This window comes from Dreissena polymorpha, chromosome 11 (assembly GCF_020536995.1).
Source record: "Dreissena polymorpha isolate Duluth1 chromosome 11, UMN_Dpol_1.0, whole genome shotgun sequence".
NCBI lineage: Eukaryota > Metazoa > Mollusca > Bivalvia > Myida > Dreissenidae > Dreissena > Dreissena polymorpha.
In genome coordinates, this window is record NC_068365.1 from 15204425 (window position 1) to 15231530 (window position 27106).

At 35.8% G+C, this 27106-nt stretch overlaps 1 protein-coding gene across 4 annotated transcripts in view; it reads right to left on the reverse strand.

Annotated features, from left to right (window-relative positions):
* LOC127850125 (calcium-dependent protein kinase C-like) overlaps positions 1–27106 on the reverse strand; it is a 160061-nt gene that overhangs the window by 122171 nt on the left and 10784 nt on the right. For 2 of the 4 annotated variants that reach the window (XM_052382912.1, XM_052382911.1), the window contains exon 3: positions 6871–6953. In XM_052382912.1, the coding sequence (XP_052238872.1) occupies positions 6871–6953 (83 nt within the window). Of the gene's footprint in view, positions 1–6582; positions 6590–6798; positions 6806–6870; positions 6954–27106 lie in introns of those variants that run through there. The other 2 variants (XM_052382915.1, XM_052382913.1) reach the window with 2 other exon arrangements.

Genomic DNA, 27106 nt, shown 5'->3' on the forward strand with positions numbered 1-27106 from the left:
AAACCCATTCCCGTAAGTCGATGTTAACGCGTTTTTAATCCGAAACACACTTCCGAATGTAAATGTTACCGCAACGTTAAATATTTTTGCTTCAAATTAGCAGTGCAAATTTATTTTGTGCCGAATCTTTTTCTCAATTAAAAAGAGCGCAAAAATTATGCAGCATGTACAACGTCGCATCTATTGCATACAAATGGCGTGTATTGAGCGTTTTAACAAGCACACAACAGGTCAGGGGATTGACGCATATTCAGAGGCAATATTTCATAAAATCTATAAATAGTCACTTAAAAAATGGCAAGGTTTGTGTTAAAGAAATAACTGAAAGCTTTTATCGTAAATATTTACTAGAAAGAGATTGATAACAACGGAATAAACGGGCTTATCGGGTAATAAATAGAAACTTGAAAAATAGTAAGTATACAGGAATAGAGTCGGGTTGAAACGGATGTATTGGGGAATCGTTCGAGGCGGGATTTTACTATCTGTGCGGAAAAGTTTTAAAACAATTAAACAATATAAAAAAATATATTTTTAAATGACTGGGGGATTTTTTTAAGAGTCATAGCGCACCAAATGACGTCTTTTAACGCTGTTTTTCTTTGAGTTATAACGCACCACAGAACGTGAATTGACACGTTAAATAAATAAAAAATCAACGCAGGGAGGGGACACCCCTCCCGAACCCACCCCGATCGGCCCCGGGGCGCCTGAAAAAATTCCTGGGGAAGGCACTGAACACATCAGTAAGACTAATTAAGTCTGAATAAAAAACAATATTAACATTCTTTTGATCATAAAAGAATGTCTTCAAGGCATTGTTTTAACTTTCACAGACATTTTGGTATTAATAAGTCCTCAGTATTTTACTGAGATGACATTTAAGCATCCTCTTGATGCATGGTTTCATTAATTAAGTCAAATATCAGAACAGAGTTTCTGTAATATAATATTTTAGCACTTTATTGATTCAATTTAAAGTACAACAAAGTCACAGTATGACTGTGTAACTTCTGGTTGACATTTAAAATTATATGACTATTTGTAACGTAAAACAATTAAAATCTGATTGACAAATATTCTAATTAACCTTTTTTGAGAATTTGATGTATCATCTTACATTGACTAATTCACAGTTTGGCAAAATCACAATTTAAAACAAGAAATGTGCTTGTCAGAAAATCAATGCCCCCTTTTGCGCCGCTTTGAAGCCAGATATTTGACCTTGAAGGATGACATTGACCTCTCACCACTCAAAATGTGCAGCTTCATGAGATACGCATGCCAAATATCAAGTTGCTATCTTCAATAATGCAAAAGTTATTGCAAAACTTTAACCAAGGTTAAAGTTTTGGGACACACACAATGAATGAATGAATGACAGACAGACAGGCCAAAAACAATATACCCCCAATCTTTCGATCCAGGGGCATACAAAAGCAAGAAAGCCATAGGTTGCTAACCCGAGATATGCACAAACTAATGTTTTAGTGTAGATCTTGTTAAAAACTGTAGATTTTATCAAGGTTTTTAACTCTGTAAGACACAGTCTTCTTATGGTTTCAGACAGTTTTAGAACAAATTAAAGTTTTGACAATTAAACCCCTGAACTTTATGGTTTCAGAGAATAAAATTGCTACCTTTATTCTCAATATAAGTTTATACCAATCATGTCACCCTGGTCGAGGTAAGTTTTGGCCCCAAGTGCATGATATGACAAACTTAGATAGGAAAACTATAGTATGCTATACAAACAAGAGGGCCTGAAAGGCCCAAAGTCGCTCACCTGAGATAACAAGATGTGTTTGTGAAACACAATGTCCCCCTATATGATGTTTGACCTTGTAGGATGACCTTGACATTGTGAAGGATGACCTTGACCTTTCACCACTTGAAATGTGCAGCTCCATGAGATACACATGCATGCCAAATATCAAGTTGCTATCTTCAATATTGCAAAAGTATTCATAAAATAAGCAATTTGGGCCACATATATTTGACCTCTGACCTTGAAGGATGACCTTGACCTTTCACCACTCAAAATGTGCAGCTCCATGAGATGCACATGCATGCCAAATATCAAGTTGCTATCTTCAATATTGCAAAAGTATTTATAAAATAAGCAATTTGGGCCACATATATTTGACCTCTGACCTTGAAGGATGACCTTGACCTTGACCTTTCACCACTCAAAATGTGCAGCTCCATGAGATACACATGCATGCCAAATATCAAGTTGCGATTTTCAATATTGCAAAAGTATTCATAAAATGAGCAATTTTGGCCACATATATTTGACCTCTGACCTTGAAGGATGACCTTGACCTTGACCTTTCACCACTCAAAATGTGCAGCTTCATGAGATACACATGCATGCCAAATATGAAGTTGCTATCTTCAATATAGCAAAAGTTATTGCAAAATGTTAAAGTTGGCGCAAACAGACAGACCAACAGACAGACCAACAGACCAACAGACAGGGCAAAAACAATATGTCCCCCACTACTATAGTGGGGGGCATAAAAAGAAATGACCTGCTCTTTGCAGCCCAAGATATCAATGGAACAAATGTTCTAACCAAGTATCATGAAGAATGAACAACAAATGGCCCCTTGGCGGCCATGTTTTTTAACCGAACTGAACCATTTTTTAACTCTTCCAAGATACAGTCAAACCAGAATTTAGCGGTCATTCAAGGGAAATGATCAAAGTGACCGTTGTCAACAGGTGACCGTGGAATTCGGATCAAAATTTTAAGATGGTTTGTCAGTTGTTAGCATTGCTATGTCGTTACCCCACCCAGTTGTTTGCATACAGTGTTAAACAAAGGCTCATTGCCGTTAACGAAGCATAATAAAAGAATTAACTTACGTGTGTATATTGACTTAAACAGAATAATATCTTATATATTGATTTAATTTCATATTGTTAAATTAAAGCAATGTTGTTTTCAGCCCTCCAGTAAATAATTCACCCATGCATCTCGCTCATTTAGTAAATAAAGCTTGTCATGTGCCGTTGTCGTCACGTCCGTACAAGTATAAAAAGCGGATTCGCTGTCATAAACCGATAGTACGGCGTAATTGTACCGTTCTAAAAAGACGCAAAAAGTTTGTTAAAATTTATTCGTTTGCAAACATCACACAAAAGCATTTTTATTCAACAACCTCATATAAAATACAAACATTCATTCATTCTTCATCCAAAAAAACATAGCACATCATGCACAAAAAAGAAGATAACTTATTACGCAAAAAACTTAAAAACACACACAACCATTATCACTCGCAACAAACAAAACAATTCACTCCATTCATTCTTTATCCAAAAAAACATAGCACATCATGCACCAAAAAGAAGATAACTTATCACGCAAAAAAACTTAAAAACACACACAACCATTATCACTGGCAACAAAAAAAACAATTCACTCCACGCTAAAAAACTCGCTTATCTTGTTTTGAACACTAGCACACTTGACCCGGTGCGCAAAGGATTCATCTTGGAATTTTTATAATTGAGTCAAGCATCACCTGGTTGTTCTTTGCCAAAGCAACGTTCTTTAGGTGATCAATAAACTGGCACGTTTCGCTAACGGAGCAGACGGTGCTGGATGGGGGAAGTGCAGAGCTTTCTTCTTCCTTATCTGTATCCGCATCCGGCTGTGTGGGTTTCAGTTCCTCTATAAGTTCGGTCGCAGGCCTCTCCCAGTCCGTGATGTTGGTCTCACAAATTGCCAGGTCCTTATCAACGGCCGTCAGATCCCCGATGTCTTCATCAAACAGATCCCGCGAAACACGAAGCAACGCGAGCGGAATATCGTCTTCAGGGTCGTCCTTAAGCACACTCTGCACTTGCGTACGTCCAACACAGAGCTCACTTGCTATAACACGCGAACTTTTTCCAGATTCAAACAGTTTCAAACACTTGACTTGCTCCTCTAATGTGAGGAACTTACGTTTACCACTCATTGTTATTCCGTCTTTTATTTATCCGATTGCTTTAAAAAATGTTGTGTACCCTAGAAAGCTCTTTAAAGAATGATCCGAAAATGTTATTTTTAAATCGATACTCAATGTTGTAAGTACAATGTACTATTAGCGGTCATTTAATAAGCGATAATTACTGTAAACGTGTCACAAACTCTGACATATTTGCTTCTGAAGATACCCCCACAATTATCCCCAGAAAAGAAACCTTCTCAACACCTTATTGTTTGTTTACTCGCAGCGGGCCACTTTTATAATATCAAAGACAATTACCACTATCAGACGCTTTTACCGCAAAATAGACGGACACATGATGTGCTGTGTTTTTAATTTTCGCGACTTGAAACGACTCGAGACGACTGACGCGTGACCATTGATTTCAGGTCAAACATGAATTTCGGAGTGGAATGTAGTGGCCGTTATGGAGAGGTGGCCGTTGAATTCAAGTGTAATATAGAGTGTTTTTCGTCGGGGGGGGGGGGGGGGGGGGGATTCCAGACTGACCGTTGTCTGCAGGTGACCGGTAAATTCAGGTGGCCGTTAGGTCAGTTTCGACTGTATGTCCAAATTTCATGAAGATTGGGAAAAAAATGTGTCTTTTAGACTGTTCACATGTTGTCACTATATACATATAAAGAAAACTGCCCCACTCCCTGGCGGCCATGTTTTTTCACTGATCACGACCATTTTCAAACTCGTCCGAGACATCCACATAACTAAAGTTTTGACAAAATTTCATGATGATTAGGCAAAACATGTGACTTCTAGAGTGTTCACAAGCTTTTTTACTATATAAATATAAGGAAAAAGACCCCCCCCCCCTTTGCCGCCATGTTTTTTTACCGATCCAAACCATTATCGAACTCAACTGTCCTATCCAGGTGTGGTAGTGCGGTCTACTTCGCTTACGCAAATGAACCGGTCACAGGACGGTTACAAGTTATGTAACTTTGTAAGCACTTATGTAATGCGGAAATATTTATTTGACAAACTCTTATTTCCGGTCAGGATGAATATACTGACTGGTTGTAATTCAATTAACTAAAGGTGTTCAGTCAGGGACGCCTAAATACACTCAAAGAATTTATTTATAAGTGAAAAACAAGGCAGCTTTAACATAAATAACTAATTTTTATTCCAAGAACTCGGAAAATGAAAAACAATGGCAGAAAATTAAGAACAGGTACAAGCCAAGTCTAAAGAATCTAAGTATCGTTACAAAAATGAACAACATACAGCAAATACCTTAATGAATGTAAAAAGAAGTTCAGAATCTGTCAAAAAAACTGATATAAATATAAGTTACAGTTAGTCTAGAAAGTGCTTCAAAAATCTAGTTTACAAAATAGGTCTAATATAATCTAAAGAACAATATTTATGGAGATTGGGAAACTTCAGTGAATCAAATGTAAAAATAAGAAAAAACTACTACAGTAATTGAAATAGAATAGAGTCTTTCTAATTTAGAAAATGCCAAATAAAAATAATCTAAATAATAAGAATAATTTAGAAAATAATGCCAAAATGTCTTGATGCTGGTGTTGAAAATAATTTAAGAGTTGTGGCCTCTAGAGTGTTAACAAGGTTTTACTATAGCCATATAAGGAAAAATGCAGCCTGTTTTTCAACCAACCGACATCATTTTCGAACTTGTCAAAGATATCATTGGGATGAATCTTCTGACCAAGTTTTTTGAGGATCGGACATTAAATGTGGCCTCTAGAGTGTTAACAAGATTTTGCTATAGCCATATAAGGAAAAAAGCCCCGCCCCTTGGCAGCCATGTTTTTCAAGCAAACGTAACCATTTTCGAACTCGTTCAAGATATGATTGAAACCATTCAAGTTTTGAATAGAGTCTTGATTGAAACCTGACCAAATTTCATGAAGATTGGACAATAAATATGGCCTCTAGAGAGTGAACAAGGCAAATTTTGACGTCGCACTACGCACGACGGAAACCGGACGACGGACAAAAGGCGATCACAATAGCTCACCATGAGCACGTTGTGCTCAGGTGAGCTAAAAATATAAAACTCCTAACCGTTGCAGTTTCAGAGAAGATAAGATTTTTTAAGGTTATTGATATTTTTTATAAATATCAAAGACTTAATCAATAATTTTAAACCTGCTGTGTTGCAAGTTTAACACCAGGGGCATGATTTGAACACTTAGTGCAGGACCTTTTAAGACTTTTACATGCCAAATATAAAACCTCTGTGCCCAGCAATTACAGGTTTTTTTTTTAAAGTTTTCACTAGGTACATTTAAGGAATACAAGCATCATGTTAAGCTATGTTGGTAAAAGATGAAATGGTAAAATTAAGGTAACAATGGAATAAAGCCAACCAGTTTATTCCTCATCAAGAACATGTCAAAAAGAGGCAGGGTGATTATGGGTGGTTTTAAAATAATCATATCAAACACGCATATAATGTATCAAAGAGATGTTGTTTCTGTAAGCCCTTTTGTTGTTAAAAAAAAATCCAAACCTGTATATAAAAGAAATAGCTTATATGAATTATTCCAAATTAAGTCAAGGTCAAAGTGTCCGGATGGTTGATATGGGTCATTGGACCTGGTCAGTGACTTACATCTGAGTCTGGTGTCAAGGTCAAGGTGTCCTGATGGTTGATATGGGTCATTGGACCTGGTCAGTGACTTACATCTGAGTTTGATGTCAAGGTCAAAGTGTCCGGATGGTTGATATGGGTCATTGGACCTGGTCAGTGACTTACATCTGAGTCTGATGTCAAGGTCAAAGTGTCCGGATGGTTGATATGGGTCATTAGACCTGGTCAGTGACTTACATCTGAGTCTGGTGTCAAGGTCAAGGTGTCCGGATGGTTGATATGGGTCCTTGGACCAGGTCAGTGACTTACATCTGAATCTGGTCCCACGTCGGCCCCTGGACACTGGAATGACACATATACATGGCAGCGCTTGTGTACGGCAAAACTGCACACTGCAAAAACACAAATACATAGTGCACAGTACAGTCTCTCTTATATGAGCCGCAGACACAGACAACTGGGATAACTGCATATGTGTAAGTGCCGTCATAGATAAGCCTGTGCAGTCTACACAGGCTCATCTGGAACTACATTTTCCGCTTTAATGGAATTATTTGTTTAAAGGAAATCTCTTCATAGCCAAAATTCAGTTTAAGCTGAAAGTATTCTATATATATTGTCCCTGATCAGCCTGTGTGGACTGCACAGGCTCATCTGGGATGAGACTTTACCCACATGGATTAAGCCCCTTTTTCCCAGATCAATGCTCAAATGCATGTGAATCATTACAAACATGAACAAATATATACACGTAAATCAAATGGATTTATTTGAAATAATCCAATGGATGTTGGTCAGAAACAATAAACCAGAAAGCCAAGATGGCCTAAAGTGCTCATCTGAATTTGGCAAGAAATAACTTCATTTACTACCAACACTAAATTTGTTCATACTATTATTATTAGTGAATATCATATTAATGATAAAACTTTACAATTAATATAGTATATTCTTGTTTAAAAAAGTATCATTACAATAAATTACCTCTACCTAAAGTGCCATGTTTTTTTTACAGTTTTACAAGTATCATCAATTGTTCTCTGAATAAATCTTCTTTTTTTATAAACAAAAGACCTGTGAAACATTCCTGCTTATTTTTATTGGCCAAAACTTCACAACTTACTGTTCGGAAGATTAAACACACTTTTTTTAATGTATATATATATTTTTAATGATTTTTGAAATGTGAAAAAAGTATTTTAAAATATATAGTAACAAGTAATGTTAAGTTGGGAACCATTTATTTTTGCCTATTCGTGGCCATGGGTAAGTTCAAGGGCACATATCTGAAGAACATGTAGATCATCAAGCATGAAAAGTGTATTACATATCTACACTTCATTGTGAAGACATAATTATAGAATTATCAATTTCATCACTTGAAAAAAGACTCAATCTAAGCAGACAATAGCAATAGTGCAACAGCGTAACTCCATTATACCCCTATAAAACTTAGTTTTAATTTACAATTGTCAAAATTCAGTCCCTATTTACTCCATAGTCTCAGCGAAATAATCATCACTAAAATGGCACATCTACACTAATGAGTATTATTTATATGACACTATAGGCAGGGTTTTTTTTGCCTATTTTGGGAAAAGGAGTCTGACCAAATTGGGAATTTTTTATCGACAAAATTGTTCATTTTGGGAATTTTTGCTTCGATGAAACGGATCATTTTGGGAAAACATTGGGAATTTATCATGCTTAAATAAGTCAAGGTTTAACAAATAAATTTGTTTTTATTTGTTATTTTGACCTTAAATGCAGGTAAGCATCAGATGAGTAAGTTTGGTTTGTGTGTATGTGCTGTGAAATGGGGAGCACAGCAGGTTCATGGTGCTGAATCCTCGCTCAACCACATTAGTGCTTGTTGGTATGATATACATCAGCTGGACGAGTTGGAACATTAATAATCTAATAATCATAAGTCATAAGACACTTCTTTCTAAAAAAAAAAAAAAAATTTTTTTTTTTTTTTTTTTTGAAATTGGGCATTTTTGTTATAATTTTGGTTTGGGATCAGGTCCGTTTGCATTGGGAATGCCTCCGTTTTCCGGAGATGCAGACAGTGCTGAAAAACCCCTGCTAGGTGTCTGAGACATTGCGCCTTTTATTCTGATAATTGAACACAGAAATCATGGCAGATGATCATTCTCAAGATCTGTCTGAGAAAAAAACAACTGGAGAGTATCTCTACAAACCTGAGGCTTTCATGGTAATCTTGCTACAGTTTAAACTGAGTCAAACTTCATAAGATCCCTGTAAGATGGAGGAGCTGCACAATTAACCCATTTATGCCTAGCGTCCTAAAAAAGGACATTGCAAACAGCGTAGACCCAGATGAGACGCCGCATAATGCAGCGTCTCATCTGGGTCTGCGCTGTTTGCTTAAAAGAAATTTCTTTATGAAATATTCTAAATATAGAAATAAATATACTTGACATCCCTAATTTTGGAAATAATTTGATCCAATTTAGAAGGATGGGAGAGTCGACTAGGCATAATGGGTTAAAGATTTCCCAGGCTCATAGAAATGTTTTTTTCTGTTATAATATATCATGTACCGGAAATAACAACAGAAAAAGTTCTAAATATAAACTGGATTCAACGTAAACTTAATTAATTTAATTGCATTAATGGTGTAAATAAGCAAATTGATAAATGTAGAAAACTCGAATGAACCATTCATATAAAGGCAATATTCAGTCTTTCTGAAATTTATTCCGAATTATAAAAACAGGGATATGAAGTGCTGGAAATAGATTTTTAATTAAATTCACATATCTTTTCAGTGAAAAGGAAATGAGACAAATATTCAGGCATGATAGCATTAAAACACAAATTATGAAATTAATCACAAAACATGTAAGAGAACTGCGGGCATTAATGAATTTCAAAAGCATCGAAGGCTTATTTCATCTATCATGCAAACAAAGTCTATAAAATTTAATAAAATTGTATGAATATTTAAAGCGAAAAGAATAAAAAAACTTTAAAAGTAAAAAAAAGTAGAAAGGTGATAATTTGTAAATAAATCTGTTTTTATGATATTTAATCAACCATTATGGATATTATGACCCCCCCCCCCAAAAACAAAACCCACAACATTTGGCTTTGAATACTGTACATTCACAGACAACAATTCTAGGCCAAACAAAGGTAGAGCATTGACTGTGGAATAATTCGGTCACCTCATAAATAACTCCTAGACACATCAGCTTATTTCTACAACTAACGGCTAAGCTACTACTCAGGAAATGGTTATAACACCTCCAGCAGCAATCGGTAAATAATCATAAGCGTTCATCGATTATTAAGATCTTTCTACGGTAAGTAATCATAAGCGTTTATCAATTATTAAGATCTTCTTACGCCTAGTTTCTTGATTAAACTGTACCAATCCTGAGTTTTTCACACTGACATGCTGATAAGCGACTCATGACGTGACATTCATCATTTTAACCAAGAAAGAAAAGGGGTCTGGCCAGACTCTTTTGCTAATTATTATTATTTATTCATGGTGTAATTAAATAACGGCAATTTTAAGACAAATGGGCAAGTCACACATTATGCATTGCTAAATCACCTGTATGTATGACCCTACTAAATAAAAATGTTCCAGTGTTCCAGAAAATGTTTTGTCATTTATCATTGTCTACTAAGTAACAAGGGCTGTTTGTAAAACATGCATGCCCCCCATATGGGCTCTAAGTTGTAGTGACAGCCATTTTGTAAATATGTTTTTTGTCACTGTGACCTTGACCTTTGACCTAGTGACCTGAAAATCAATAGGGGTCATCTGCAAGTCATGATCAATGTACCTATGAAGTTTCATGATCCTAGCCATAAGCTTTCCTGAGTTATCATCAGGAAACCATTTTACTATTTCGGGTCACTGTGACCTTGACCTTTGACCTAGTGACCTGAAAATCAATAGAGGTCATCTGCCAGTCATGATCAATGTACCTATCAAGTTTCATGATCCTAGGCATAAGCGTTCTTGAGTTATCATCCGGAAACCATTTTACTATTTCGGGTCACCGTGACCTTGACCTTTGACCTAGTGACCTGAAAATCAATAGGGGTCATCTGCTAGTCATGATCAATCTACCTATCAAGTTTCATGATCCTAGGCATAAGGGTTCTTGAATTATCATCCGGAAACCATTTTACTATTTCGGGTCACCGTGACCTTGACCTTTGACCTAGTGACCTGAAAATCAATAGGGGTCATCTGCTAGTCATGATCAATCTACCTATGAAGTTTCATGATCCTAGGCATAAGCGTTCTTGAATTATCATCCGGAAACCATTTTACTATTTCGGGTCAGAGTGACCTTACCCTTTGACCTAGTGACCTCAAAATCAATAGGGGTCATCTGTGAGTCATGATCAATGTACCTATGAAGTTTCATGATCCTAGGCCTAAGCGTTCTTGAGTTATCGTCTGACAACCACCTGGTGGACGGCCGACCGACAGACCGACCAATAGACAGACCGACATGAGCAAAGCAATATACCCCCTCTTCTTCGAAGGGGGGCATAATAAACACGATCAGTAGCTGGATTGCACTCAACATAAGATTGAACAAGTGGACAGTGCAAACAACATGAAGGACAGCTAAAAAAATAAGCCTTTATAACCCAGATCTAAAATAAGACAGACACTATATTTTATACATTCATAAACAGACAGAGGACCTGCAAAATATTCATAAGCGCCAAATCCTACCTTCACTATCATCTATAAATCAAGGTCATTCAAATGTAACAGTTTGAGCAAAATCAACCCAGTAATTGAAGAGGTGTTTGCAACAAATTCAGAACATACTGACAAATGGACTGACTGGTGGTAGTCCGTGGGTGCATACATTCTGTAAGACTGTCAGTCCAATTATTTGTGGACAAATTTTGGAGACCAACTCAATATTTGTTGGTCTTCTACTTAATCATGTATAATATTGTCTGATGGGACTCCATGTGGCAATAGCAATTAATTTAACATACCATAATGAAAATCGGCTGATAACTTATCTAAATCAATAGTTGTTACTTGGTTAGTGATTCAGTATGATCTAGGTTGATACCAGACAAGAAATGCAGATAAACAATCCCATTGGTATTTCCTATGGCACATCATTTAATTGTGATGAAGCATTTATAATGAATGAAAATAATAATAATTGCAAATTGATTTCTGTCAGTAAAATCAAAGTAAAAAATATCCTCTACATTTCTGATAAAACCTTTGAGATTAAAAGTACATGTAATACAATTATTCCTCGACCCACATGCTGTTAATAGGAAATTAATTTGTGAAAAGGTTTCATGCATAGACATATTTTTCACAGTTTAGCAACACCTAATGTATCCATTCCACAATTGCCTCTGTTGGACTGGGAATGTAAAAAAATTCCAGGCAATGCATGGAAAATAGCTTTCTGCCAGCCAGATCCCAACTACCATAAAACAAATTTGAAACAGCCTGTATTACACAATCATGTGCAATGATTATGATTGAGTTATCACTGCTGCAGTGTAAGATTTTATCCCTGAGTGTCAATCATGAATCTTAACACTGCATTAGCCACATCCATTCCAAGTAATTTTCTGAGAAAATGCTTTAGTTACTGCAGAATAATCAGAATAGCACATTATTATTGAACCCATTCTTGTGGGAAATTAGTGGAATAATGTCATAAAACAGTGTTCAGGCTGCATGTGAAGTACATTATGGACAGAAAGCAGCAGGAAATCTCTGATGTATAACATTAATGCTTCAAGTATTCTACAGTTGGAAAAATACTCATTCACACAAAAACAATATTTCAGGAAAGCTTCTTATTTAGAAAACTGTTATCCAAGGTTTCTTTCAAATTGTACAAAACAATTTGTAAAACAGTTTGTAAAACATGCATGCCCCCATATGGGCTCTCCGTTGTAGTGAGAGCCATTGTGTGAATATGTTTTTTGTCACTGTGACCTTGACCTTTGACCTAGTGACCTGAAAATCAATAGGGGTCATCTGCCAGTCATGATCAATTTACCTATGAAGTTTCATGATCCTAGCCATAAGCATTCTTGAGTTATCATCCAGACACCATTTTACTATTTCGGGTCACCGTGACCTTGACGTTTGACCTAGTGACCTGAAAATCAATAGGGGTCATTTGCGAGTCATGATCAATCTACCTATCATGTTTCATGATCCTAGGAATAAGCGTTCTTCAGTTATCATCCGGAAACCATTTTACTATTTCGGGTCATCATGACCTTGACCTTTGACCTAGTGACCTGAAAATCAATAGGGGTCATCTGCGAGTCATGATCAATCTACCTATCAAGTTTCATGATCCTAGGCATAAGCGTTCTTGAGTTATCATCCGGAAACCATTTTACTATTTCGGGTCACTGTGACCTTGACCTTTGACCTAGTGACCTCAAAATCAATAGGGGTCATCTGCAAGTCCTGATCAATCTACCTATCAAGTTTCATGATCCTAGGCCTAAGCGTTCTTGAGTTATCATCCGGAAACCATTTTACTATTTCTGGTCACTGTGACCTTGACCTTTGACCTAGTGACCTGAAAATCAATAGGGGTCATCTGCGAGTCATGATCATTCTACCTATCAAGTTTCATGATCCTAGGCCTAAGCGTTCTTGAGTTATCATCCGGAAACCATTTTACTATTTCGGGTCACCGTGACCTTGACCTTTGACCTAGTGACCTCAAAATCAATAGTTGTCATCTGCGAGTCATGATCAATGTACCTATGAAGTTTCATGATCCTAGGCCCAAGCGTTCTTGAGTTATTGTCTGACAACCACCTGGTGGACGGACCGACAGACCGACATGAGCAAAGCAATATACCCCCTCTTCTTCGAAGGGGGGCATAAAAATTGGACTTAATGCATGTGCATAAAGTGTCATCTGCAGGTAAGCCTGTGCAGTCGGAACAAGCACAAAAGTCACGACAATGTCCGCTTGAGTGGGATTTTTGTTAAGAAAATGTCATTTCTTCAAGAAAATCAGGTGTCTGCAGAAAGTGTTGTCCATGATTAGCCTGTGCAGACTTCACCAGACCCATGCATTAAACCCGGTTGTTTGTCTGTGCGGACTTCACCAGACCCATGCATTAAACCCGGTTGTTTGTCATTGAAGTAAAAAGGTAATATTTGAAATTCGTGGCAGTTTGCACAAACAACAAATCCCTCTCTGCTCTCTTTCCATGATCCAACTGAAAATGCAACAGCCAGAAGTATTTTAGCAGGTGTATGATTGATTCTTAAAAGTGTGAAATGCAACTGTTACAATAATCAAGATCTGTCATTAATCAGTAATCATTTGGTAAACAGGTGAATTATAAACTGTGTAATATGAAAACCATTTGATAAACACTTCTTCCATAAACATCAAAACATAACCATTGAAGAAATATTTTATTCCCAAAATGACATTATTAATGCTGTCTTATAAAATCATGGTGCACATTCAATTATTGTTAGTGCACCAAACATTACAATTGTAAAGGGAATGACTCTTAACAGCCATTTGGCGTCATGATGTAAGACATCTTTTCTTGCTTAGAATATTTTATTTGAAGAAAATATCTCAGGGGCATTTACACAGTCTGTTTCCACACTGTTTCCAAATCAATCTAGTCCATTACAAAGACCAGTGTGTTTAAATGTGTTTGGCTGATTCTTTGTCACACAAAGTAAATTTGTAAGTAAGAATGGTAAACTCTGCATCCAAATGAACAGAGTCAATACAATTGCCCAAATTGACAAAGACAAAATTATAGTGTTTGTTTGGTGTGCAACTTTACTAGTAAACAAGAGCTGTCTCCATAGGATGACATATGCCCCTGAAAAACTCTTTGATAGAAGTTCAGGGCTCGCGCTAGGGGGCGACGTGAGTGACTTAGTCGCTTTCTTACGCCAAACGTCGCCTAAAATTTAAAAAATTGTAGATAAAAAGCGACTTCCAGTCTCCTCTCACCCTAATTTGTTAACAAATCATCACTTGGACCTCCAATTAATCCGCATGTTTTCTGTTTTCTAATACACGGGACGTACAAATCACAACAGTAAAACAGTTAAAAAACTCCGCTTTTAATCGCCATATGGGGTAATTACTAATAGATAATCCACTGATAAGAGATAGCGTGACGGGCGTATCGAATCACATTACACAGTAATGTTCGCTGACCAAGATGTACCACGAGAAATTCTCAGGTAACTTTCCAGTCTCCAAACTGTGAAGTTCGGCGTCCAATCGGTAACAAAAATGCGTATGAGGGCGGGGTAACTAGTGACCATTGTTTTGATTGACGCAGGTCATGAAGTAAGCGTTTATCGCAGCTTGATTAACAGGGAATCACAGTTTTACCACTTACGTAATATACAACGTTATTTAAACAGTACATTAGAGACTATGTCGGGCATCACACCTTTTTACCGCAAACAATTACTGTAACTGTTACTTATGAAAAGTTAAATGCAAATGGTGAGCCATCAATTACGTATGGCGAGTAAGTTGTGAAAACAATACCCGTTAAATTGTTTATGTGGTAACAATTTAATTTCAGTACAAGTATATTTCATCAAGCCCATTTATAGAACTGAATTACACCATTCTTCTACAGCCATGTGATAATATTTGCTACTACAAATCTCAGCGTACATCAATCACTATACATGGATGCCATGAAAAACAAGTGTTTTAATAAGAGCGCGAAATTGTTGCTGACGTCTGTCAAACTCCACACATGAAAAGCGTGGAAAGGGTGCGTGTTAAAAAAGACAATGTGCTGTAACTAAATATAGACGCGCAACTCAGTACATGCAGTATTTTAGAATGAAAAATTTACAGTTGCATTAATGTACACAATGAGAAAATATTGACTCATTGAAACTAAAGAAAAAATACGTCAATTTACTAATTATTAATTAAAGTCACTCGTATACTGGACTATGGGTCAATGGATAGAGTTATAACATGTGTGTATCCAGCAATGAACACATACGGTAGCGATTACTAAAACATTCATTGAAATAAAAATGGGACTTCCAACTGTTTATGTCTAGGACGTCCAAAATTTAAGGCTTGGATGTCAGGACTTCCAACTTTTGAAAGCAATTGGAAGCGCTTTATGAGTTGTAAACAAATCAGTAGTGTTGATACTTTTATTCCATTTATTGTTTACTTTAAGTGCTTGGTATACATGAAATATTTCATTTAACATATGTTTTGTTCATATGTTGCAAACACACATGAACAAAGCATATGTTAAACGTAATATTACTAACATAAATATTTATCTGCTCTAAGATTATGTTGGCTACAGCTTCATAAACATATTATCTTTGAAATACTTTAGTCTTTAAAATATCATATATATTTACATAAGAATGGATTGAATATAGAGCTAGTACAATTATGGTTATTTATCTGTTGTGTCTATTATTACTTGGTTCATTAGAACTGCTAGAAATATTAAGATACACAAAAGACAAATTATTATGTGTACTACAGTGGTATACTGCAATAATGTGATACACATATATGTGTGTTGTAACGCCCTACACGCAAACCCTTGTGTCCGAGTCTCTCCACTTCTCCCTAAAGTCTCCTCACTTCTCCCTGAATCAGTGTCCAGGGAGAAGTCACTTCTCCCTAAAATTTGAGCCCAGTGTGAGCCCTGAAGTTATGAGAATTTTTCAAAACCTAAATGCAGATTTTGAAACCTAAACGCGGACCGTAAGTTCAAGGTCAAGGTCAACGGGGTCAAAATTTGTGAGCATATGGAAAGGCTTTGTCCATATATACATGCATACCAAATATGAAGGTTACACCTGAAGCGACATAGAAGTTATGAGAATTTTTCGAAACCTAAATGCAGATTTCGAAACCTAAACGTGAACCCTAAGTTCAAGGTCAAGGTAAAAGGGGTCAAAATTTGTGTGTGTATGGAAAGGCATTGTCCATGTATACCAAATATGAAGGTTACATCTAAAGCGACATAGATGTAATGAGCATTTTTCAAAACCTAAACGCAGATTTCGAAACCTAAACGCGGACCCTAAGTTTAAGGTAAAGGTCAAAGGGGTCAAAATTTGTGTGCGTATGGAAAGGCCTTGTCCATATACACATGCATACCAAATATGAAGGTTACATCTGAAGCAACATAGAAGTTATGAGCATTTTTCAAAACCTAAACGCAGATTTCAAAACCTATACGCAGACCCTAAGTTCAAGGTCAAGGTCAAAGGGGTCAAATTGTTTGTGCGTATGGAAAGGCCTTGTCTATATACACATGCATACCAAATATGAAGGTTACATCTGAAGCAACATAGAAGTTATGAGCATTTTTCAAAACCTAAATGCAAAGTGTGACGGAAAGACAGACGGATGGTCCGATCACTAATGCCCTCCTTTGGGGACATAAAAGGATACTGACTTTGTACTTATACTTTAGAATCTCTGTCACGATGTGACAAAGTCACTGGGCTTGATATTATCTACACAGAGTTGTTATTCCTCGAATAGATACTAGCCACAACTAACCTATAGTTATATACATCTTGTACACATGATGCATTCTTTGTTGCAGTGATGTATCCTTACGAAGATACATGAATTTAGGAATCACTCATAATGAGCCTTTCCATAGACCTGTCATACTTTGTGTCATGCATTATGGTTGTACACCATAATTTGTTTTGATGCACGTTGAAAAGATTTCCTTCTGCACATGTCATCATACATCACTCAGTAGTCAGTAGATTAGACATGAGCTGCATTTCATCGACCAACGTTTGTAATTAATGTCCACTTACTATGGCAAGTTACAACTCTCCATATTACATGTATATACAGAAATACCCAGATTTCCAACACAAATCTACATATCTTGTATGTAATCTGAAGAGCTATGTATGAAATCAGGAGACTTTTGTATGAAATCTGAAGAGTTTTGTATAAAATCTGGAGTTTTGTTTGTAATCTGGAATTTTGTATGAAATCTGGAGAGTTTGTTATGAAAATCTTGAGTTTTGTATGAACTCTAAAAAGTTTTGTATAAATCTAGAGAGTTTTATATAACATCTGGGGACTTTGTATGAAATCTGAAGAGTCTGACTTAAATCATGGTAATTGTGTATGAAATCTGGAGTTTTGTATGAAATCTAGAGAGTTTTGTATGAAATATAGAGAGTTTTGTATGAAATCTTGTGTATGAAATCTGGAGTTTTGTATGAAATCTAGAGAGTTTTGTATGAAATATAGAGTTTTGTATGAAATCTGGAGAGTTTTGTATGAAGTCTAGAGAGTTTTGTATGAAATCTGGAGTGGTTTGTATGAAATCTTGAGAGTTTTGTATGAAATCTAGCGAGTTTTGTATGAAATCTGGAGTGGTTTGTATAAAATATAAAGAGTTTCGAATAAAATCTGGAGTGGTTTGTATGAAATTTGGAGTGGTTTGTATGAAATCTCAAGAGTTTGAATGAAAGCAGGGTAGTTTTGTATGAAATCTGGAGAGTTTTGTATGAAATATAGAGTTTTGTATGAAATCTGGAGTGGTTTGTATGAATTTTGGAGAGTTTTGTATGAAATCTGGAGTGATTTTAGTGATTTGAATTGAAGCAGAATCCTGCATTTTGATGCAAGAAAGTTGCAATTTTATCATTTTTGACTTCTGCAAAAAATTTGCCTGGCATCATATTGACACATTTGATTTCAAAATCAAACTTGAAAAAAGGACCAGAAATGATCTTTAATGGAAATAAAAATACTTTTGTGAAATATTTTTATCATTATTATGATAAATAAGCTATTACAAAACCTACAACAGAACCGCCTTGTGGGTGCAGACTGCATATCTATTTTTCTTTTTAAAGGTGAAGGGACCTATCTCAATTTCAATCACAAAGGAAGGAGGGGTGGAGTGGAGGGGGGGGGGTGTATAGTGTGGGGTGTGATCATTTATTAGGTTTTGGACACCATGCTCAATGTTTGAAATGTACTAAGTGACCTCGAGACCTAGTTATTGATCAGGCATGATCCATATTTGAACTTGACAAAGATATCATTTAGACGTAACATCTGACTAAATTCGGTGAAGATCAGATGAATACTACTTCAATTAGAGAGCGGACACCATGCTAAATGCTCTAAGTGACATCGTGACCTTGTTTTTGACCCGGCATGACCCATATTTGAACTTGACCTACATATCATCTAGACACAACTTCTGACCAAATTAGGTGAAGATCAGATGAAAACTACTTCAATTAGAGAGTGGACACCATGCTAAATGCTTGAAATGCACTTAGTGACCTCATGACCTCGTTTTTGACCCTACATGACCCATAGGGACCCTGTCATCTGCCAGTCATGATCAATGTACCTATGAAGTGTCATGATCCTAGGCCTAAGCGTTCTTGAGGTATCATCTGGAAACCATCTGGTGGACAGACCGACCGACATGTGCAAAACAATATACCCCCTCTTCTTCGAAGGGGGGCATACAAATCAAATCTAAGGCAGACTGCACAGGATAATTTGGGACAACACACTTTGCACATGCATTAAGCCCCATTTTCCCAGTGCGTGGCTCATATATGATCTGACTTATGCATTCATATAGTCAACACCTATGTTATGTTCTTTATATAGAGACAGGTGTACCACAATTATATAATCTGTTAGCAACAAATGATTATCAAGCAACATTATGATCAATCAATGGCACAGCAAATGTACAGGGAACATATGAGGTGTAAGGGAAACTAATATGAAAGGTTGGCAATGCTTAAAACTTACATGCAACTTTAATCATTATGACATACTTGCCCAATGCATTTCTGATTATATACCTGGGGAGTTTCCAGAAAATTGCTTTTCTGATATCACTAGCATGCTGAATAATGTCTTTGTTTTTGAAAGAACAAAAATGTATCCGATGGTTATGTAGGGCGTCTAAATCAGCCAGCTCTCACTCTTGCTGAGTATATATTAGCTAATGTAATTTTTGCACTCATGTGTCATTCAGAATACATGTATATACAACAGTGCTTTCCACGGGATTATTTCAGACGCCCCCGGGACCATTAGGGAGGGGGGGGGTATGGAAGGGCTGCACCCTCCATACGTTTTTTTACATTTGTAGAGTGAAATAACATTATTTGTTGGGTTATGACTCTTCAAGAAAAAACAGCAATAGTCATAACGACATTAAAAAAATTTTTTTTTACACTTTCCCGCATAGATATGCATAATCCCATCTCGATGGATTCCTTAATACATCCTTATCAACCATACTTTTTATCTATTACTGCATACTTACTACTTTTCCCGTCGCTACACATTACCTGATAATCCTGTATATTCTAGTTTTAAAGCAAATTCTGGTAAATATTTACGATAAAAGTGCTCAAGAATTTCAATAAACGCAAACATTCCCCATTTTTCTTAAGTATCAAATAATTTAGGGCATTTGTTACTACTTTAAGATGTGATGAAATAACGTCCAATCGTGGCGTTTTTTTTCCCACTGAACACGCGTAAATCGCCTGACATGATGTTCCCATTTTTATACAACGCAAAATAACCCCCACTTTCCATGCAACGTTCTACATGTTTGCATAATTTTTGCGCGCTTTTAATTGAGACAATTAAAGGATAAAGCACTGTTTATTTAACACTAGAATTTGTTAATGTCACGTTAGCATTAATATTCAAAGCGTGTTTCGGATTACAAATTTAATAATGCTCATTTGAGAATCGAACGTTTACAGTGCTGCATAATTAATTCAAAGATAATTTGTTAAAGCGCATTACGAGTTGATTTAATGTTTTTACCATATTATGCATAAAATGTACAATATCCACGAGGATTACACCTGATTGCCATCATCAGTCTTCTACGTAGGTGGCTGAGATTTCATCGTCGAGATGTACACTAATGAGTGTGTTAGATAACAAAGCCAACAAACTGCCATAAAATCACACACTTATGAAAATTACATCACTCGTCGTTTGCATGATGTAACTGCAGGTATAACTGCTACCGAGTGTTGTCGCTCATTCAAAGCGTGCACTCTCATATTGGTCAATATAGATTTTCCATTACAACGATGATCCGCCTTTGGGCCGGCTTTAGGTTGGTAAAGATATACACTACGTATTTGACAGAGGATCATAAATCGGCTCTCACAATTTTCGGTCGATATGGCTTTGATCTAAAAAATGTCTAGTTGCAGTTAATGAAAAATACACACTGATAACAAAATTTCAAGCGCCCCGCGGACTCTGATAGCAAATTTCAAGCGCCCCGGCGAGGGACTGTTAAATGGCCTGTGGAAAGCACTGTATCATGTTTATGTAAAAATACTCTCCTAATCCCTCTGTGATGAATAATATTCATACATTTAAAATTAATCTTAATAGCTCAATAACTACACATGAAATTTATAGGATGCAAAGATGCTATAGTATATATATAGTATATCATAATTCTACATTAGCTGGCAAACAAGGGGCCAGTATTCAAGCATTCTCCTGGGTAAGAATACTTATCAAGATCTCAGCTTGCATCAGAAGGAATTGTACTGATAATACAGTGGTGGGTAACCTTGTACTGATTATACAGTGGATGGTAACCTGCAGTAATAAGCAGACAGATCAGCTGATAAGTTCATGTATCTTGACTCTGCCAGACAATAAAGTCATTTACCTTTCATTAGCCGTCAAATCAGGAACATTTTTTCTGCCAATACATGCATGCTGCTTATTTACATTATTGTGCTAATAAATGGCATATATGCATTCTTTTACATTACATCTTTATTTTTGTTCCTCGCAATTGCTGTACAAACAATTATCATTCAGGTTGTTTTTAAGGAAAATGTTTAATCCCTTTATGCTGTTTTTTATAGCCTGTAAATAAGAAGTGGTTTAACAATTGTAAATTGCTAACTGCAATATTGAAATGTTTACTCTTACTTTTTCTGTCCACATTCTGAGCTTGCAGTAGGTAAACTTTGTTTCTAATGAATGAAGGAGGTGATTCACGTATTATTTTTCAGGGAACTAATAAGAAATTATTATACATGGAGACAACTCTTCAAGGTGTATGATAATTACTGGTTGCTGACTACTTTTGTGGAAACAATAGAATTGGGGTCCAAGCTGGTTTTGCTGATAGAACATTTAGAAAAGATACATATTTGTTTAGATTAATTTATAAATAAAAGAAATATTCATTTGCAAATTGCAAATCATATGGACACTTTGACATACCACCCAGTGGTTAGTTTGCGATACTAGTGTGTGCATGCATATGTATGCATGTATTTATATGTATGTGCAGGAGTGTGCCATGTTTGTGTGTGTGTTTGTGTTATGCGCATTCATGACGTGTGTTTGCTTACATTTGATTATCGTGTGAGTGTGTATTGTGAAGATGCGTTGTATGTTGACTCTGGTTTTGAAATAGCACCCATGAGCAGGGATCATATTTTTTTCGGTTTTGTCGGTCCTAGACCAATTGGGGTCATGAAAGACCGATTGAAAATCCCAAACAGTTGGTCCGATTCTGTTTGCTATTAAAATTCCCATGTCATGAAATCGATTACACAGTGTACATGCTAACACACCCTAATGACATTCTTATCTCGATTAAGTGTGATAAACCATTCGCTGCAGTCTCTAAACCGGTCAGGACCGGTTTATTGCACGTTAGACCAAGAATCAAAAACTTGTGAACAGCGGATTAAAGACGCATCCGAAAAGACGAGTCTGAATGCACACGTTGTAACTAAACAAAACATGCCGATACATTTTCCACCAGCGTAATAATCCGGTAATATAATTATGAATGAAAGTCGCGGATCTGATCGACAGAACAGCCGAAAGTTATATTTATGGGCGGAACTTCACATAAAATAGTACACAAGAAAAATAATATACATTGAATAAATCTTTAGTAAAACCGTGTTAGAATCGAAATAATTTGTGTACTTTATACTTTGTTGTTGAATAAAACATGACCGGAAAATTAGATGCGTGGTTTCAAATGCTTTGCTCTCGTGATTAAATCCTTACGCATCTAAACTATCGGCCGTGGGTTATTTGACAACAAATTATTTCTTAATTATTTGGTTTGTTGTTGTCAGGAGCCAACCTACGCACAGACTTTTGTTTGGTTCAGTGCATGTTTGTAAGCTATTATCGAGTCGACAACAATTAAAAACATCGGTATAGACTTACACAGATTAATAATATTGACAACGATGAAAAAAGTCTGATTAAACAGCACACAAAACAACAATGAAATACCAAATGATAAAACTAGTTGAGAAAACTCGTTCTGTTTTAAAAAAATGCCTAAGGGAATTTTACTTGTACATGTATTATACCACCTTCATTAATGGCAAAATCAATGGTATATGTATTAACGTAATTTGTCATGATTTCGGATATACATTTTCTGATACTTTTCCCCATTTATATCCGGACCGATTGATGTTGCGGGAAAATATGATCCCTGCCCATGAGAACCAAGTCCTTTTTGAGACAGCATTAATTTTTATGCTTGTAGTTGTGTGTGTGTTTTTTTTTGTTGCTTTATTGAAAAACATTATAACCAAGCATAGATTTGCCTGAACACGTACATCTACTCTGCTGCTGGCAATCACTGACTGCAGGAACAGGACTTTTCCAATAAGAATAGCCAGTTGTCTCATTGTCAACACAAAGCTTGGAGTTAAATCTTCCTGATATTTCTGGTCCTCAGCTTTATCTTAATTACATATGACAAATTGTCATGTCCCATTTAATTTACTTCATTTTGCATCTTGACATGCATCATGCTTAGTGCTTATTCCTTTCCTCTTGTTGCATTACAAGTGTAATTACCAGCATAAAGATGCAATATACAACTATAAAGTGATAACAACTGGAATAAGCATTACATTAATGGATGTGTTTTCATTTAAATGCAAGAATGTGTGATGAACTTTATCAAGTAATGACAGACACAATTAAGCTACTACCAGGAGCAACAACGTCATGTAATGAAGCACAAAGGCACACAGAGGCTGCAGTAAGTTTGTATGGAATAGCACAATGCAGTAAGAATTAGTCATATATCAACATAGAATTGTAATATGTCAGTATGGAGTTGTCATTTACAATATGCATTTGTCATAAATATCAACATTAATGGACTGGCGAATATTCCCTTCCATATTTAACAAGAGATGTGTTCGTCAGTAACACAATGCCCCCTACTGCGCTGATTTGTTGATTTATTTTTTGTCTGGTACAGATAATTGTCTCCCTTTAAAGCTTATTACTTCCCTTGGATTTGTTTTTCTGACCTTTGATCTTGAAGGATGACATTTAACTTGACCTTTCACCACTCAAAATGTGCAGCTCCATGAGATACACATGCATGCCAAATATCAAGTTGCTATCTTCAATATTGCAAAAGTTATGGCCAATGTTAAAAGTTTTCGGACGGACGGACAGACAGTGCAAATGCTATATGCCACCCTACCGGGGGCATAAATAAGATCTTGTTTTCAAAACAAAATGGAATCAAGTGTTTCAGTGAAGGCATCAAATATCAAAACTGGTATTTGAATTTTGCTTTTTTCACTATATCATATATTTGCATTTATTTATACGAAGACAGTGAATTAAAAAAAAAAAGTCGACATATTCGTTTCTTTAAGAATTAAATACTGATAAGGGCACAGAATTACAATTGTAATTTCAATAGCATGAATAACACTTTCCAAATGACGAAAAACTAACATGATCATAGCAAAAACACCTCAAGTTTCCAATTGTAATCCAACAAATTCAAACCAGTCAGACCACTTTTGAAAAAAAAACAATCATAGCGCAAGACACTTAAAAAAAACTAAACTTAACCCTTAAACAATTATGAAAACATTTTCCCCAAACTTTATTTACAATACATCAGGGATTGCAATAGAAGCAGAATCCTGAGTTTTGACGCGAGCAATTTGAAAATGACTCGATTTTGACCCAACCTTTTTTTCTGCCATGCGTCAATTTGATGCAACGAAATTTTGACGCGTGTGTCAGTCAGTTGACATCTCGAGTTCCATAGTAATAAATCCTGTTATACTCCTAATTGAGATTCACGCCCAAGTATTAGAGACTCGGTCAATACATCGAGGGGCTACCCCACCCCCATGCGTTGTTAATCTTATCTCTTTTGATAAATGTGTCACCGTCTACAGAGTGCGTGCGAACTTACTGGTCACATGCATATGCATTTAGAACAGTACCTTAGAATTATGGTTCATAACAAAAAATAAAATCGAAACTGGGAGAACACATGATTTATTGCTTTGTTAACACAACTATCGCCTGTTTATTTACATAAAACACGCCATTTCCTTTTTGACCGTATTATCAATTGTCAACACTTGAATCCAAACTGCGAGAATACCAATTGTTTATATCGGACATACAAATTAACGCATATTATTTTACAAAGAACACAAAACTAAGGCGCAGTTCTATGTGACTCTTGCGAAATTAAGTTTCAACACAACACGTGGTCATGAAAGTTCAAAGCATCCCTTTGAAGTGGAGCCGATTAGCGTCTATCGAGTAATTGTCGAGGACTGTAAATTTATCTCTTGTGACTAAGTCATTGGCTTGGAAAGTTCATTGCCTAAGTGTACACAATCAGTAACGTTTGTGAACTGTATTAAATCTGATCGGATTTATTGTTTGTCAAAGGTGTAATCCGGTAATTAAAAAGTACTTTAAAGACAGTGCAGAGAATCATTATCACACCTTTTTTACTGTAAACAATATTAACAAAAACGTTAAATGCAAACGGTGAGCGATAAATTACATATGGCGAATAAGTTGTGAAAATAACACCCGTTAACAATTTTATGCGCCAATACGTTAATTTCAGTACATGTCCGTTTACAGAACTCAAGTACAGAGTTTTTCAACCGCGTACATGTTGCCTTGTAAAACCCATGTTTTAATAAGACCACAAAATTGATGCTGTCAAGTTCCATGCATGGGAAACGTGGGTGTTCCAAAAGATTGTGTGCTGTAACTTAATATAGACTTGAAACTCGGTGCATGTATTATTTAGAATGAAAAACTTACATCAGAAATAATGCACACAATGAGAAAGTTTTGACCCATTGGAACTACAGAAAAAATACGTCAATGTATTTTTAAAGAGTCAAAATGCATCTTGTGTTCCTTTATATGAATCATTTTGTATGCAAATTATGACATGTGGACTTCTTAATAAGATTTAGGCCTTTTTTTACGAGTTCATCAGTTGGTCTGCCACTACAATAGATATTTATAATTAATTGTTGTCATTTATAAACTTATTGGTTACATTGATGTCTGTATTCATTATGCTTGATTTATGTATTCCTGATGCTTTATTTCTGTATTGCTTAATACAAAGAAGCAGTAGTACATAATAATAATAAGAATATATTTTGTCATTATCATTGTGAACCAATTTATTAACATTCTTTTATGTAAATATGGTTATTTAATAAATTTAACAAATCGATATAACTTTTGAATACATTGTGTTACTCTTAGACTACTTCTATGTAAAAATGGAATTACACAGACAAAAACACAATCCATGAACACTTATTTTTGCGCTTCAAAACTGACCCCAGCATTTTTCTATTTGACTCCTCCAAATTTTATTCCAGGGGCAGGGGTCATTGACTCCTGGTTTTTAAAATCTATTGAAATCCCTGATACATGTAAATTTGGAAAACAAATCCATTAAACAATTTATTTATAATGTTGGCCTCAGCCTTTGATATCCACCTTTCCACACTACACAGCATCATGAATACATGTACATGTATGTGCTCTGCATAGAGCACTGCTATGCTACAAAACATACTAAAAGCCCGGTGGTTACAAACACCCACACATCCCATCTGTGTACCAACATATTGTTTGCTGGTGTAATTAAAACCACTGCTAACTTGATGCCTTCTGACTGCTGGTCTCATGAAAACAGAGACAAATATTGTCCTGAATATTATTGTTTGTAGTACAATACAATACAATGTTTGAGTTGCTGTACATATTTTGTTGATAATGAGAGAGATAATCCATTTACTTTAAATTGGAAAGTTTTGAGTTTCAATTTACCTTTTGTAAAACGTTCTGTACAAGTTATGTATGTATAAGAAGCATCAGTGTATTTAGTCATTTAAAATATTTTTTTGTAGATTTACATTTTAATGGAATGAAAATTCCTCAGGAGAGAGATAATAAAATACATCCGATAAATTACAATTACTGAATTCTCAAGCATTATACTACATAAATCTGCAATCCATGCAATACTTTTCTTTCCTTTAATTGGTTCTAGAATAGTTTGTGATGATATATGTAACTTAAATTTACATCTATTTAAAGAAAAAACAAGATCAAAAGTTACCACAAATTTTATGAGAATCTAATTCATTTTTTTTTTGGTACTA